This window comes from Bos taurus, chromosome 20 (genome assembly GCF_002263795.3).
Source record: "Bos taurus isolate L1 Dominette 01449 registration number 42190680 breed Hereford chromosome 20, ARS-UCD2.0, whole genome shotgun sequence".
In the NCBI taxonomy this organism is placed as follows: Eukaryota; Metazoa; Chordata; class Mammalia; order Artiodactyla; family Bovidae; genus Bos; species Bos taurus.
The window spans coordinates 37101692-37116909 of NC_037347.1; the positions used below are offsets into that span (position 1 = coordinate 37101692).

General features: G+C 40.5%; 1 protein-coding gene across 9 annotated transcripts in view; it reads left to right on the forward strand.

The window, feature by feature from the left end:
* The window catches only part of CPLANE1 (ciliogenesis and planar polarity effector complex subunit 1), a 108284-nt gene that overhangs the window by 59545 nt on the left and 33521 nt on the right, over window positions 1-15218 (forward strand). For 8 of the 9 annotated variants that reach the window (XM_059878889.1, XM_059878893.1, XM_059878891.1 and 5 more), the window contains 6 exons: window positions 4956-5060; window positions 6106-6171; window positions 7125-7234; window positions 7565-7760; window positions 7980-8129; window positions 10637-10890. In XM_059878889.1, the coding sequence (XP_059734872.1) occupies window positions 4956-5060; window positions 6106-6171; window positions 7125-7234; window positions 7565-7760; window positions 7980-8129; window positions 10637-10890 (881 nt within the window). The remainder of the gene's footprint in view (window positions 1-4955; window positions 5061-6105; window positions 6172-7124; window positions 7235-7564; window positions 7761-7979; window positions 8130-10636; window positions 10891-15218) is intronic. The other variant, XM_059878892.1, reaches the window with a different exon arrangement.

Below are 15218 nucleotides of genomic sequence, written 5' to 3' on the forward strand. Positions count from 1 at the left end.
GTGTTCCCCCAAGGCTTTCTCCCCAGTGTTTTTCACACATGTACACACAAATGCTCTTGTGCCTCTAGGCTTATTCACTGTTACAACTTCAGCTTTTAAATTATTTTGGTGACACTCAGATACACACCTACCCTGTGTCATCTTTCTTTGCTACTTTCTCCTTAAATTTAGCGTGTCCGCAAGAATTACCTGGTGACCTCATGGTTAGGATTCTGAACTTTCATTGCCATGGCCAACTTCAGTCCCTGACTGCAAACTGAGATCCTGCAAGCCACGCAAAAAGCAAAAAAGTCAGATTTTAAACTGGCATTTTCCTATTAATGATATGACCATTCATTTGATTGGTCAAGATTTTTACCTTGGAAGTCACCTCATGTCTGTTAGCCCATTCCTTCACTTGACCCTTGATCTGGTGCTCCCTCCATTCCTCGGTGCCTCAGCCCAGCATCAGGCCTCTGTGTGCTGAGCCGTCATCTCCTTACCTGCGTGGCTTGCATCTCTCAGCTTCCCAATCCATCTGGTGTTCTTACTCCCCATTCTCTTGTCTTAAAACCCTGTTCTCTTTCATTCTTAATAACATTCTTTGTCTTTACAAAGGTAATACTATGTATTAACCAGAGAAAATTTAGAAAATGCAAATAGTATTCTTTGGGGTTTATTTTCAAAATATCTGTACTCACATGTATCTATAAATATATATCTATATCTATCCATATAAAAGACAGTGTTAGTGTCTTAAGTCGTGTCTGACTTTTTTGCAACTCCATGGACCTAGCCCACCAGGCTCCCCTGTCCATGGGATTTCCCAAGCAAGAATACTGGAGTGCATTGCCATTTCCTCTTCAAGGGGATCTTCCTGATCCAGGGATCGAATCCAGGTTTCCTGCATTGCAGATAGATTCTTTATCACTGAGCCACCAGGGAAGCCCTATATATCTTTATATATATAAATAATACCTCCTCTGGTTGTTTATAACTTACTTGTTTTTACATACTAGTATTAAGGTATTTGGGCGTCCCTGGCGGCTCAGTGGTAAAGAATCCGCCTGCAAATGCAGGTGACACAGATATGATCCCTGGGTCACGAAGATCCCCTGGAGATGGGAATGGCTGTCCACTCCAGTATTCTTGCCTGGGAAATCCTATGGACAGAGGAGCCTGATGGGCTGTAGTACATGGGGTCACAAGAGTCAGACATGACTTAGTGACCAAACAAAAACAGCATTAAGGTATATATCTTCCCATATCACTAGATATTCTTCCACAGCTTCATGCAAACATGGGCTCGATAAAGGACAGAAACAGTATGGACCTAACAGAAGCAGAAGATATTAAGAAGAGGTGGCAAGAATACACAGAAGAAATGTACAAAAAAAGATCTTCATGACCAAGATAATCATGATGGTATGATCACTCACCTAGAGCCAGACATCCTGGAATGTGAAGTCAAGTGGGCCTTAGAAAGCATCATTATGAACAAAGCTAGTAGAGGTGATGGAATTCCAGTTGAGCTGTTTCAAATCCTGAAAGATGATGCTGTGAAAGTGCTGCACTCAATATGCCAGCAGATTTGGAAAACTCAGCAGTGGCCACAGGACTGGAAAAGGTCAGTTTTCATTCCAATCTCAAAGAAAGGCAATGCCAAAGAATGCTCAAACTATCACACAATTGCACTCATCTCACACGCTAGTAAAGTAACGCTCAAAATTCTCCAAGCCAGGCTTCAGCAATACATGAACCGTGAACTTCCAGATGTTCAAGCTGGTTTTAGAAAAGGCAGAGGAACCAGAGATCAAATAGCCAACATCCGGTGGATCATCGAAAAAGCAAGAGAGTTCCAGAAGAACATCTATTTCTACTTTATTGACTATGCCAAAGCCTTTGACTATGTGGATCACAGTAAACTGTGGAAAATTCTGAAAGAGATGGGAATACCAGACCACCTAACCTGCCTCTTGAGAAACCTATATGCAGGTCAGGAAGCAACAGTTAGAACTGGACATGGAACAACAGACTGGTTCCAAATAGGAAAAGGAGTATGTCAAGGCTGTATATTGTCACCCTGCTTATTTAACTTATATGCAGAGTACATCATGAGAAACGCTGGGCTGGAAGAAGCACAAGCTGGAATCAAGATTGCCAAGAGAAATATCAATAACCTCAGATATGCAGATGACACCACCCTTATGGCAGAAAGTGAAGAGGAACTGAAAAGCCTCTCGATGAAAGTGAAAGAGGAGAGTGGAAAAAGTTGGCTTAAAGCTCAACATTCAGAAAATGAAGATCATGGCATCTGGTCCCATCACTTCATGGGAAATAGATGGGGAAACAGTGGAAACAGTGTCAGACTTTATCTTTTTGGGCTCCAAAATCACTGCAGATGGTGACTGCAGCCATGAAATTAAAAGACGCTTACTCCTTGGAAGAAAAGTTATGACCAACCTAGATAGCATATTGAAAAGCAGAGACATTACTTTGCCAACAAAGGTCTGTCTAGTCAAGGCTATGGTTTTTCCTGTGGTCATGTATGGATGTGAGAATTGGACTGTAAAGAAAGCTGAGTGCTGAAGAATTGATGCTTTTGAACTGTGGTGTTGGAGAAGACTCTTGAGAGTCCCTTGGACTGCAAGGAGATCCAACCAGTCCATTCTGAAGGAGATCAGCCCTGGGGTTTCTTTGGAAGGAATGATGCTAAAGCTGAAACTCCAGTACTTTGGCCACCTCATGCGAAGAGTTGACTCATTGGAAAAGACTCTGATGCTGGGAGGAGGCAGGAGGAAAAGGGGACGACAGAGGATGAGATGGCTGGATGGCATCACCGGCTGGATGGCATCACCGACTCGATGGACGTGAGTTTGAGTGAACTCCGGGATTTGGTGATGGACATGGAGGCCTGGCTGCTGCGATTCATGGGATGGCAAAGAGTCAGACTGAACTAAACTGTAGTGCTTCCCTTATAGCTCAGTTGGTGAAGAATCCTCCTGCGATGCAGGAAACCACAGTTTGATTCCTGTCAGGAAGATCTGCTGGAGAAGGGATAGGCTACCCACTCCAGTATTCTTGGGCTTCCTCTGTAGCTCAACTGATAAAGAATCTGCCTGCAATGTGGGAGACCTGGGTTGGATCCCTGGGTTGGGAGGATACCCTGGAGAAGGGAAAGGCTACCCACTACAGTATTCTGCCTGGAGAATTCTATGGACTAAGTCCATAGGGTCGCAAAGACTGAGCAGCTTTCACTTTCACTGTAGTACTCCAGTGAATATGTAGTATGTTATGCCACATAGCAAGAATTCTCTGACACCAGCTGTAAGTTCTATAATTCGATTCCATTCTGAGACTACTGACAACCAAGAGTTCGCATAGACCCCACAGGTCAGGGGATCAGTCCCCAAAGACTCCCTATTTTCTTTAGATGTCAGCTGCAAACAAGGTTCCCCCAAAACCTACAGTTTTGTCTGATCAAATGTAAGTTCAGGAATTCCCATGGCCGTGCCACCCCCCCGCCCACCACAGGTTTACTAATTCTCTAGAACAACTCCAGAACTTGGAAAAGCGCTTTATCTGTGATTACAGTTTCATTTTAAAGGCTACAACTTGGGAAAAGCCAAATGGGAGAGATGCTTAGGGCAAGGTATGGGGGTTTGAGGACACAGAGGTCCCACTCCTTTTCTGGTACACCACCCTTCTTACACATCCACTTACTCATCAACCTAGAAGTCCCCTCAGCCTTGTTGTCTCAGGGTTTTTCCTGAACTCTCACTACATGGAAAGATCAGACTCCAGTTGCTCTCCCTTCCCTGGAGGTGGGTGTGGGGCAGGGCTGATAGGTCGTTTCTGTGGTGAGCAGCACCCTTCCTGAAACTGTCTAGGGGCCTGCAGGGTCACCTCATTAGCCCAAAGGCAGATACAATCAAAAGGGGCTCATCATGAATAACAAAACATGCTCCTCCCGCTCTGGCACTTCCAAGGGCTTAAGGAATTCCGTGTGTGGAATCAAGGACAAAGACCGAATATACATATTTTTCATTATACTGCCATGTGCCATCATTGATACTCTTTCATTCTATTTAGACTCCCTGGGTGATGTCCTAGGAAAATCCTCTTCTAAACCAAGACTTCCATAATAGTGTTCGGACTTTGATTCTACTTCCTGTCGATCTTTTCCTCCAGGATAGAAATTACCTCTAGTCTGAATTCATTATCCCTCCCCCACCAGCTGGTTTGTCCTCCTGTGATCTCTGTCTCCATTTGTGTCACTGCCAACTAAACCCCAGAACACACGCTGTTCTGAATTCTGCTTTCCCCTCCCCATCTCATCCAGTCAGTAGCTAGTTCTTTCTTTCTTACTTTTTCCCTTATTTTTTTACTTTCTTTATAATTCTTAAATTTATCCTCTCCCTGTTATTCCTCACCATTATTGGATGTGTATTTGAACTGCTGCAGCAGCCTCAATAAAGAAAGATTGCCTTTCTTTAATTTTATCCACTCAAATTATTTTTCACACACTGGCTGGGGTGGTTTTTCTAGAGCGCTAGTCTAGAAGGAAATGGCAGTCCACTCCAGTATTCTTGCTGGAGAATCCCAGGGATGGGGGAGCCTAGTGGGCTGCTGTCTATGGGGTCACACAGAGTCAGACCCGACTGAAGCGTGTCCGCAGCAGCAGCAGCAGTCTCACCATATCATTTCCCTGCGTAAACAACTTCTACTGGATCTTCATCAGCCAGAATGATAGGTGTCTAGCCTGGGCATACAGAGTCTTCGACAATTTTGATTTTGATTCCGTTGAACTGTCTGTGAGGGTCAACTTAGATACCACTTCACTCAGAAAGTCCACTTTGATAACATCTTGACACTGCGTACCTCACCTCCCTTGAAGGAGGTACTCTGTTTCTTGGCTCCTGGTGATATATTGGCTTCTCAATGCTTGTATCCAATGTTCTGTTGTTATATTTAAGAAAAGCTCCAAGATGACATTAATACTTCTGCTGGATTGCATTTCATGGCCTCTGTAAAAAAGAAAGCTAAAGAATGTCAGGATGCAAGTACAAATACAGACCCAGGTAAAATGCTATTTTACTTTAATTTTTAAAATTCATATATTTTTAACCTTTAATATATGCCTACTTTTTTTTCAAAACAATAATTTAAGGGGAATTTAAAATTATGTGATATTAGTTTCTCATCCCAGGTTTTTGTTCCTAACCCTGGTATATACTTTACAAATTTTAAACTGAATTTATGATAGCTTTGTTAAAATATAGTAGATACTTGTTTAAAAATGCCATGGGCTACATCATAAATCAGTAGAAATAGTATTTTTAGTTTGGGTTCTCTATGCCATAATTGACTTTACTAGAATTTCATGCCTAAGATTGAGAGGCCCGAACTTGTGGCTCCTGAAGTTGAGTTTGAAGAAGAGGACTAGGCTGGGTTTGGTGTGGGAAGAATATATGTAACTGTGACCAGAAATAGAGGGAATAAATGTTGGAGGAACTCATGTTTGGAATGTTGCCTGATAAGCTTCTTCATTAATGTAATGAATGAATGTATTAGGTGGCCTCCAGTATTTTTCTCCTACAAATGATGCTTCTGTGAGTAACTTCTTGCGTAGAACCTTTTTTCTCTCTTTTGGTCATCACTATGATTTAGCTAATAACTCTTTTACCCTTTACCAATCCAGTTGATTAAAATAAAAAGCATCTGTTATTTTCATTTTTATTTTTTTCTGAATGAGGTTGAGTGTATATAAGGTTGTTTTTTTAATAAGATGTTTTTTGATACAAATGTTCAGTGTGCATTTGAGAAACATTCTTGAATGGATCTTTGAGAAAGCCTAGAAGCACTTTGCTGCTCTGTTGTCTTCTAAAGTCAGCAGCTATTTGCTGGAAGTTTGTTATTCATCCAGGTGATCAGGCCCAGAATATAAATAGTAATAAAATTAAAATTATTAATTAAGAAATTAAATTCTTAAGCTGTCTAGTTTTCTACGACATTTTATGCACAATATATAAACAAATCTATGCTTGTATATTTAATTTTTTCTGTGGTTGTAAAGTCCCTTTTCTGTTTTCTCTTTTTGTCACAAATCTCCTCATTGATATCAAGAAGCTGCTTCTCAAGAAGTTGTTTCTGAATGTCATAAAAATCAACGAGTCATTTCTTCCATATCAGGTGTGATTTCTTTTCTTTTTCCTAAGAACAGCATGACTAATTAAAGGTTATGTCTGTATGACGAGTTACCACCCCCCATAAAAAAGCAGTTAAACCAAAAATTGATTTAATAGAGATAACATGGTTTTTCATTTTTCTAGTTTTATGCTTGTCATGTGGTTTAAATTCAAGCCTTGGCACCAAGTTTTTGGTGCCCAGTACTGCAGCGAGTTAGATTTTGCTTGTGAAATTTGAAAGTAATGTTCTGTTAAAAATATGGCACTAGGAAATAAGATTAGAGTCATAGGACAAAAAGCACAGTTAGACTGCTGGCCTATTGTGATAGGCTTCTTTATTGTTTTGAATAAGAAGCTAATGACTTCTATAAAATTAAGATATTAAACTTTTTAAGTGGTATGATTTAGCTACGGTCTCTATATATACTAAGAACCACTGAGTTATACGTTTGAGTTATACATTTTTATACATACATACATATATATACACTCATACATATATATATGTTATACATTTTTAAAGGAGGTGAATTATGTCTCAATAAAGCTGTTTAACCAAATGAACAAACAACAAGAAGCAGTGTTGAAAGAAAAAAATTTGCTATGATTAATTTCCTAAAATCTGGTTTTATTGAAATGTTAAACAAAAATGACAATATATCTGAAATGGAAAAAGGAAATTATAGCATTTTCTTGGTAAGACTTAGATATTTCCTTATTCTTATGAATCATTCATATGAGAAAAACTGTAGTCAGTCTGCATTCAATTATGAATTAGTCTAGATTAAATATAATCTTGCCACTAGAGTAGAATAGAATTTTCTTTATTTATACAAAGAAACTTCTACTTAGATTTTCAACAAATACTTTTAATGTTGTTTGTTGCTAACTTGTTCTTACAAAGTTAATGATGTAGAACTAATTACAGGAATTTTTTTTTGCTATCTTGATTTTTAGAACATGAAACTTTGAATGTTCCTCAACTTTTGGCTCCAGATATATGTCTAAATCTCAGACTTCCCACTGAAATATCAGAGAAACCTCTGTCACCTTCAGCATCTGATATGGTACTAAATTTGAAAGTTTTAATAATACCTGTGTGCTAAAATTTATCATGGTCATCTGCATTATTCAGTTGTATAGATGAAATAAGACCAAAAAGTCTCACCTACGTAGATTTGTTGGAAAGGTCAAAATTTAGTTTAAGATTTAAATGTTATGCCTCCAGATATTGTAAACTAAGACTATAACATAATTCTTGCAGTTTTCCCTAAGTTAGGCTCATGTAAGGTCTTACTGCCTTGAGAATTAAACCTTTTTTTGGGTAAGGGTAGGGTGGAATGGCCATGTAAATAAAAGGAATGTAACCCTCTTTGATTTTATATGTTTTGGCTCAGGTTGGACACACTTACATAAATGTGATTGACATTGAAGCTGATGATCTACAGGAATTACCTGTCAAGGAGGAGCCTTCAGATAATATCAAGCCACCCAGTGATTGTCTAGAAGTCCCGTCTTCTGCAGAATTACATTACATGGCAGCTTCAGTTACTAATGCTATTCCCCCGGCTCTTGACAATCTGAAGAGTAAAGGTAATAATTTGTCCTACTTTTAAAATAAATTTAAAACATTTTTGAAAACTTCTTTAATATAGCATTGTTATCCCAACTCTTGTCTCTTAGTTCTCCTCCTCCAAATCCACTATAGCTTTAGATGTTTATATTCACATTTAGAAATGTCCTGTTAATCTTTTCAATACCTTGTTTATAAGTTTAGAATCAGTCTTTGTATGCTTTTCATGTTCTTGGTAGAATCTGCCTATTCTGCTGTGGATTTATTTTTCAAACCTGCGAAAGTGTCTCCCTCCTGTCTGGGTGGAAGCAGCTGGAGAGCGGGCAGTACAGAAGTGAAGGAGCCTCATGTCATCTCACCTCTACCATCAGACGTACGGCAGGACACAGGTGAATTTCCTACCCTGAGACTGAAATATAATCATTACTTATATTTGTTTAGTCATTCACATTTTTTAGGGTTTTTTGTTGAATAATTTGATCTTCACAAAATCTCTGTGGAGGCAAGTAGGACAGGCATCGTAAGCCTCAGCTGACCATCTCTTCATTCACTGAGCACCACGTTAGGGGCAACGTGTAGGGACCAGAGAAGAGAGTGCCACCCGGCTCTCTGCTGTGGGCCCACATGGGGGGGAAGGAAAGCAGGGAAGTGGAGAGATGACCGTAGCACCTGACGGCATGGTGCGTGCCATCGTGGTGAAAAGGATGAGATTGTTGGGGCATACAGCATCTAATCCATCTCTGGGAAGGACTGAGGCTGTGTAGGGGAGAGGCACCTAAATGGCATCTTAACAGTAGGACTGAGCAAGAGAAAGCTGCAGAGAATAGATCACACAGATAGAATAGATCCTGTGATGACTCAGATGCCAAGTCTGAGAAAATTAAAGTTCAGTGTGCTTGGTGTTCTTCTGTTTTAAAGAAATAGCAAGAGAAGAGCTGGATAGGAAGGCCTAGGAAAGACAATGGCATTGTCTTTCATTCGAAGACATTTGAACTTTTAAGGTGAAGGCATTAGAGAAATGCTGAAGGATTTCAGGTGGAAAAGGAACAATATGTTTTATGTTTTAAAACATAAACAAGATTTATGTTTTAAAAGATCTCTCTGGGGCCTTTGTAGAATTTGGGTTAGAGAGGAATGAAGTATTTAGAGATTGGGATTTCCCTGGTGGCTCAGATGGTAAAGTGTCTGCCTACAATGTGGGAGACCCAGCTTCAATCCCTGGTTTGGGAAGATCTCCTGGAGAAGGAAATGGCACCCCACTCCAGTACTCTTGCCTGGAAAATCCCATGGACGGTGGAACCTGGTAGGCTACAGTCCATGGGGTCACAAAGAGTCGGACACGATTTAGCGACTTCACTTTCACTTTCTTTCATACTGTTTGGTGTCCTTGGGTTGTGAAAGCTTTGGCTAAGCTGTGGTGGTAGGAATGAGGAGATGATTGGCAGGGGGGATCATTAGTATTTTGGTGTCATGTTGGAACTGAAGGAAAGACAATCTTGAATGCATTTCAGGCAGCTGGCATGGGAAACTGGGTGAATGATAGTGCTGTTCCCTGAGCTAGGGAATCAGGAGGAACAGGGTAGAAGGGCAAAAGCTGTGAGTTTGGTTTGATCTGCCTTTGGGACAACCTGAATAAGATGACATCACTTTGCCAAATAAGAGACTTCACTTTGCCAACAAAGGTCCAGATAGTCAGAGCTATGGTTTTTCCAATAGTTGTGTATGAATGTGAGAGAGGAACCATAACAAAGGCTGAGAGCTGAAGAATTCATTCTTTTGAACTGTGGTGCTGGAGAAGACTCTTGAGAGTCCTTGGACTGCAAGGAGATCACACCAGTCAATCCTAAAGGAAATCAACCCTGAATATTCATTGGAAGGACTGATGCTGAAGCTGAAGCTTCAATACTTTGGCCACCTGATGCGAAGAGCTGACTGACTCATTGGAAAAGACCTTGATGCTGGGAAAGACTGAAGGCAGGAGAGGGGAACGACAGAGGATGAGATGATTAGATAGCATCACTAACTCAATGGACATGGATTTGAGCAAACTTTGGGATATAGTGGAGAACAGAGGAGCCTGGCGTGCTGCAGTCCATGGGCTCGCAAAGGGTCGGACGTGACTTAGTGACTGATAAACAGAGTAAGAGCAGAATAAGATGTTCAGGACACAGATAGATTTAAGAACTGGAGCTCAAAGAGTTGTTTGGATGTGAGAGTCAGCAGTGCGCCCGAGACCTCACCCAGAGAGGGTGGGTGGAGTGAGAAGAGCCGTGATCTGAGACTGGTGCCCTGGAAATACTGAAGGGTGAAAGGAGTGTGGGTTGCAGAGAAACAGTCCAAGATGATGACTAAGAAGGGAGCATGAGATAGGGAGGAGAAGACCCAGAGGCCAGAAGTGTTTCAAATTAGGGACAAGAATCAGCTGAGTTCAAAAGTACAGAGAGTCATTGACTTTGATATATATTGGTCTTGAGAGGCTTAATGTTTGCCTGAGATCCCACATAGAGGCAGTAATGGCCTACATTGGACCTAGCTTTTACTGTGTGATGTTGGTTTTCAGGTAGAGTTTTAAAAAGTCATAAAGACTTTAAAGTTGCTTTTTGGTGAAATGTATTTTTGTAGCAGAAAGTAAAAGTAACATTAACATTCAGATTTCATTGTAATGGTGCTTTGGGGTAATGGTAACACTGTTATATATCCTATCTCACAACAAAGACTAATCTCAGAAGTCAAGAAGCTGAGGATATTTCTAAGTATATTAAATTAAAACTGATTTGAAAGAAGGGAATGTTATGTTGACCTAAAGTGAGGTCTTTGAGAAATTAAATCGTCAGCATCTATTACAATTTTTTTCTTAACTGTAGTCAGTTCTGATATTACCTTTAATAATATTTAGATACTCCGAAGCCAGATTTTCACTTCAAGGAACCGAGCTCAAAGTCAGATGCTACAGAAGACTATCTTCTGTGGGAGGTGCTACAGGAAGTCCCCACCGCTCGTCCTGTGCCAAGCCCTGCAGCTCGCCGGCTGGAGCATCTCACCGCAAAGCTTCAGAAAATTGATGAACAGCTCTTAGCAATACAGAACCTCGCTGAAAACATAGAGCACAATTACCCCCCACACACAGCGCCAGACCGACACTGTATGAAGGTAGACTGTCTTTACTTGTTAATTTGTTTGTTAACCTACTTACTAGATTTGTAGTGTGATATAATTTTAGACTCTTGATTTTTCAAAGTAATGAGAAATGGGTTCAAAAGCTAAGGTTTCTCAGCCTGCAGCATTGTTGGCATTTGGGCCAGGTAATTCTCTGTTGTGGACATCTACCCCACGCGTTGTAGGATTTTAGTAGCGCCCCTAGTCTTGACCTCTAGCTGTCAGTAGCGTTCCCTTTAGCCTCAATAACCAAAAATGTCTCCAGGCACTGACACATGTCCTCTGAGGGGCATTCTCCCCGTGGAGAACCACTTCCACTTAAGCATTAAGCTTTTAAGAACTGAACCCTCAACTTCTACCAGGAAAATAAATACATGAATTACAAAACCAGAATGTGGTTTTAGATAAATCCTGCTCTCAATTGAGTATCATTTTCTTCAGCAAGATTTTTATAACTCTACAGACATTGTTGTCCTTACATTTTGAATTCTCAATTTCTTTCAAATAGTTTATAGAACAGGATTAGTAGTCCTTAGAAGTTTTCTGTATCTTTAAAAAGCTTGCATCATAAAGAGATTAATGTTTATGTATATGGTATATAATGGTAGTTAGACAAATAGAAAAGAAGTCTCTATTACTTATTTTATACAAATATCCTATTTTTTTAGGAAATAAAATTTTTATAAAATAAAGATTAATTAAAAAATAGTAAAAATATTTTGAATGTATTAAAGCCTTATATTGGGAAATGCAAATTACAGAAAATGCAAATTTGCAGAAAAAGAATTCCATCAGTGACATACCTAACAAATATTCCAGGTTACTAGAATGTTGATATTTTAAAAGATGTATTTATTAGGATTATGGCATTTCTTTAATCCAAAGGTTTAGCAATTATTAAAAAGTTAAGATTTAGTATATGTGAAACTACAGTGAAAATAATATATGAAGTAGGATTGCTGCTTTGGTTTTTTAAATTTTATTGCAGTGTAGTTGATTTACAATGTTGTATCAGTTTCAGGATTACTATTAAGTAATGACATTATGGTGTTTAGTTGGTTTTTCCTTTTTGTTTTTAATCCAGGTTTAGATTTATTACATCCAAATTAATGTTGAGTGTTGAAATTGTCCCTAGAAGTCCATATTCCAAGGAATCACTTTCAAAATTGCCTTCTCTTCCAGTTTATTAAGCTCCTAGTTTATGTAAAGCCTGGTATGTTACTTCCACCTCAGTCTAGTCTTGATCCTGGCTTGTTCACACTCACCAGATCTGGTGAGTCATTCATTCCTTTAACAAACATTTATCAAGCTTTTACCACATGCTGGGCCCTGTGCTAAGTTCTAGGAATAGGAAAGCAAATAATGCATAGTCCCTACTCTCAAGGAACTTAGAATCTAATAAAAGAAGATAGATGTGTGCACCAAAAATACACGTGAACAGGGTGCTGTCAGGACACACAGGTACACAAGGCCTCTTGTGACTGTGTAAATATGCCAGCCCTGCTTCCCTGGTGGCTCAGAGGATAAAAGCGTCTGCCTACAATGCAGGAGACCTGGGTTCAATCCCTGGGTCGGGAAGATCCCCTGGAGAAGGAAATGGCACCCCACTCCAGTACTCTTGCCTGAAAAATCCCATGGACGGAGAAGCCTGGTAGGCTATAGTCCATGGGGTCGCAAAGAGTCGGACACGACTGAGCAACTTCAGGTTCAGGTTGACCAGGGTGGGGCGGGGAAAGAGACGGGAGGGGCAGGTGGCTTCTCAAGGAGCAGGGCATAGGTCACGCTCTTGTGTGTTTTAAAGGTTCCTCCAAATTCTGATACTGGTCCCCTCTCGGCCCCAGCCTTTCCACACTGGAAAGTAAGAATTTGTCTTTTACTTGGTGGATGGCAGACATCTGATAAATGTTTATTTGATGGCTGTTTTTGTGCTCTCGTTTTTAGATTCAGACAGAAATAAAATCACATTCATATAATAATAATGGAATAGTTATTAATAATTGTCGCCCAAGCTTGGGAGGCAGTTTCAAACAAAGAATTCTGAAATTTGTTGATCAAACTCAATAAGCATATAGTCTTCCGAGGTGACTGCTTTGAAGGAAATAGAACTGATTGAAATGAAAGGTTTGGCATATTAGTTTAAAATGTTCTCATCCTATTTGATGCACACATAAACACGGAGATTTTTTTTTTTTTGCTCATTTTAGTTTAAGAAAATGGCCTGTCGGCCTGGAAGAAGCTGAGGGGTACTGTGGACACCCCAACCAGGTGCTTTAAAAATATTTGTTCAAGTCCATGTGCTGGATTTGAGAGTCTCTGCATCTCTCTGGTCCTCATTCCTCATCTTTAAAATGAAAGATTTGATTTCTAAAGATAAATACCCAGAATTGGAATTTCTGGACTGTATGGTAGACCTGTTGTTTTTTTGAGGAACTTCCATACTGTTTTCCACAGTGGCTGCATGAGTTTACTTCCCACCAGTGGTGCTCCAGTGTTCCCTTTTCCCCACACATTTGTTTGTCTTTTTGATAATAGCCAATCTGTCCGGCATATGATAGCTCACTGTGGTTTTGATTTGCATTTCCTAGGTGATTACTGATGTTGACCATCTTTTCATAAGCCCACTGGCTATTTGTATGTTTTCTTTGGAAAAAATGTCTGTTCATGTCCTGTACCCAATTTTAAATTTGTTTTTTTTTTTTCCAATATTTAGCTGTATGAGTTCTGTTAATATTTTAGATATTACTCCCTCATCAGAGAGAGTATTTGCAAATATTTTCTCCCAGTCTATAGGTCGCCTTTCTATTTTGTTGTTGGTTTCCTACACTGTGCAAAAACTTTCTGGTTTGTTGTAGTCTCTGTTTATTTTTGCTGTTGTTACACTTGCCTGAGGAGACAGATCCAAAAATATATTGCTGAGACCAGTGTGAGAGCCTATTGCCTCAGTTTTCCTCTAGGAGTTTTACAGTTTCCGGTCTTACCTTTAAGTCTTTATCAGATGGTTGGATGGCGTCACCAACTCAATGGACGTGAGTTTGAGCAGATTCTGAGAAATAGTGAAGAACAGGGAAGCCTGGTGTGCTGCCATCCACGAGGTCGAGAAGAGTCAGACAACTTCAGTCAGTTCAGTCGCTCAGTCGTGTCCGACTCTTCGCGACCCCATGAATCGCAGCACGCCAGGCCTCCCTGTCCATCACCAACTCCCAGAGTTCACTCAGACTCACGTCCATCGAGTCAGTGATGCCATCCAGCCATCTCATCCTCTGTCGTCCCCTTCTCCTCTTGCCCCCAATCCCTCCCAGCATCAGAGTCTTTTCCAATGAGTCAACTCTTCACATGAGGTGGCCAAAGTACTGGAGTTTCAGCTTTAGCATCATTCCTTCCAAAGAAATCCCAGGGCTGATCTCCTTCAGAATGGACTGGTTGGATCTCCTTGCAGTCCAAGGGACTCTCAAGAGTCTTCTCTAACACCACAGTTCAAAAGCATCAATTCTTCAGCGCTCAGCCTTCTTCACAGTCCAACTCTCACATCCATACATGACCACAGGAAAAACCATAGCCTTGACTAGATGGACCTTTGTTGGCAAAGTAATGTCTCTGCTTTTGAATATGCTATCTAGGTTGGCCATAACTTTCCTTCCAAGGAGTAAGCGTCTTTTAATTTCATGGCTGCAGTCACCATCTGCAGTGATTTTGGAGCCCAGAAAAATAAAGTCTGCCACTGTTTCCACTGTTTCCCCATCTATTTCCCATGAAGTGATGGGACCAGATGCCATGATCTTTGTTTTCTGAATGTTGAGCTTTAAGCCAACTTTTTCACTCTGTTCCTCTTCACTTTCTGCCATAAGGGTGGTGTCATCTGCATATCTGAGGTTACTGATATTTCTCCCGGCAATCTTGATTCCAGCTTGTGCTTCTTCCAGTCCAGCGTTTCTCATGATGTACCCTGCATATAAGTTAAATAAGCATGGTGACAATATACAGCCTTGACACAACTTAGTAACTGAAAAACAGCAACAGACAGTTTTTAGTTTATTTTGTGTATGGTGTAAGAAAATGGTCTAGTTTTCTTCTTTAAAATGGAGCTGTCTAGTTTTCTCAACAGGAGAAGGCAATGGCACCCCACTCCAGTACTCTTGCCTGGAAAATCCAATGGATGGAGGAGCCTGGTAGGCTGCAGGCCATGGGGTCGCTAAGAGTCGGACACGACTGAGCGACTTCACTTTCACTTTCCACTCTCATGCTTTGGAGGAGGAAATGGCAACCCACTCCAGTGTTCTTGCCTGGAGATCCCATGGACGGACAAGCCTGGTGGGCTGCCATCT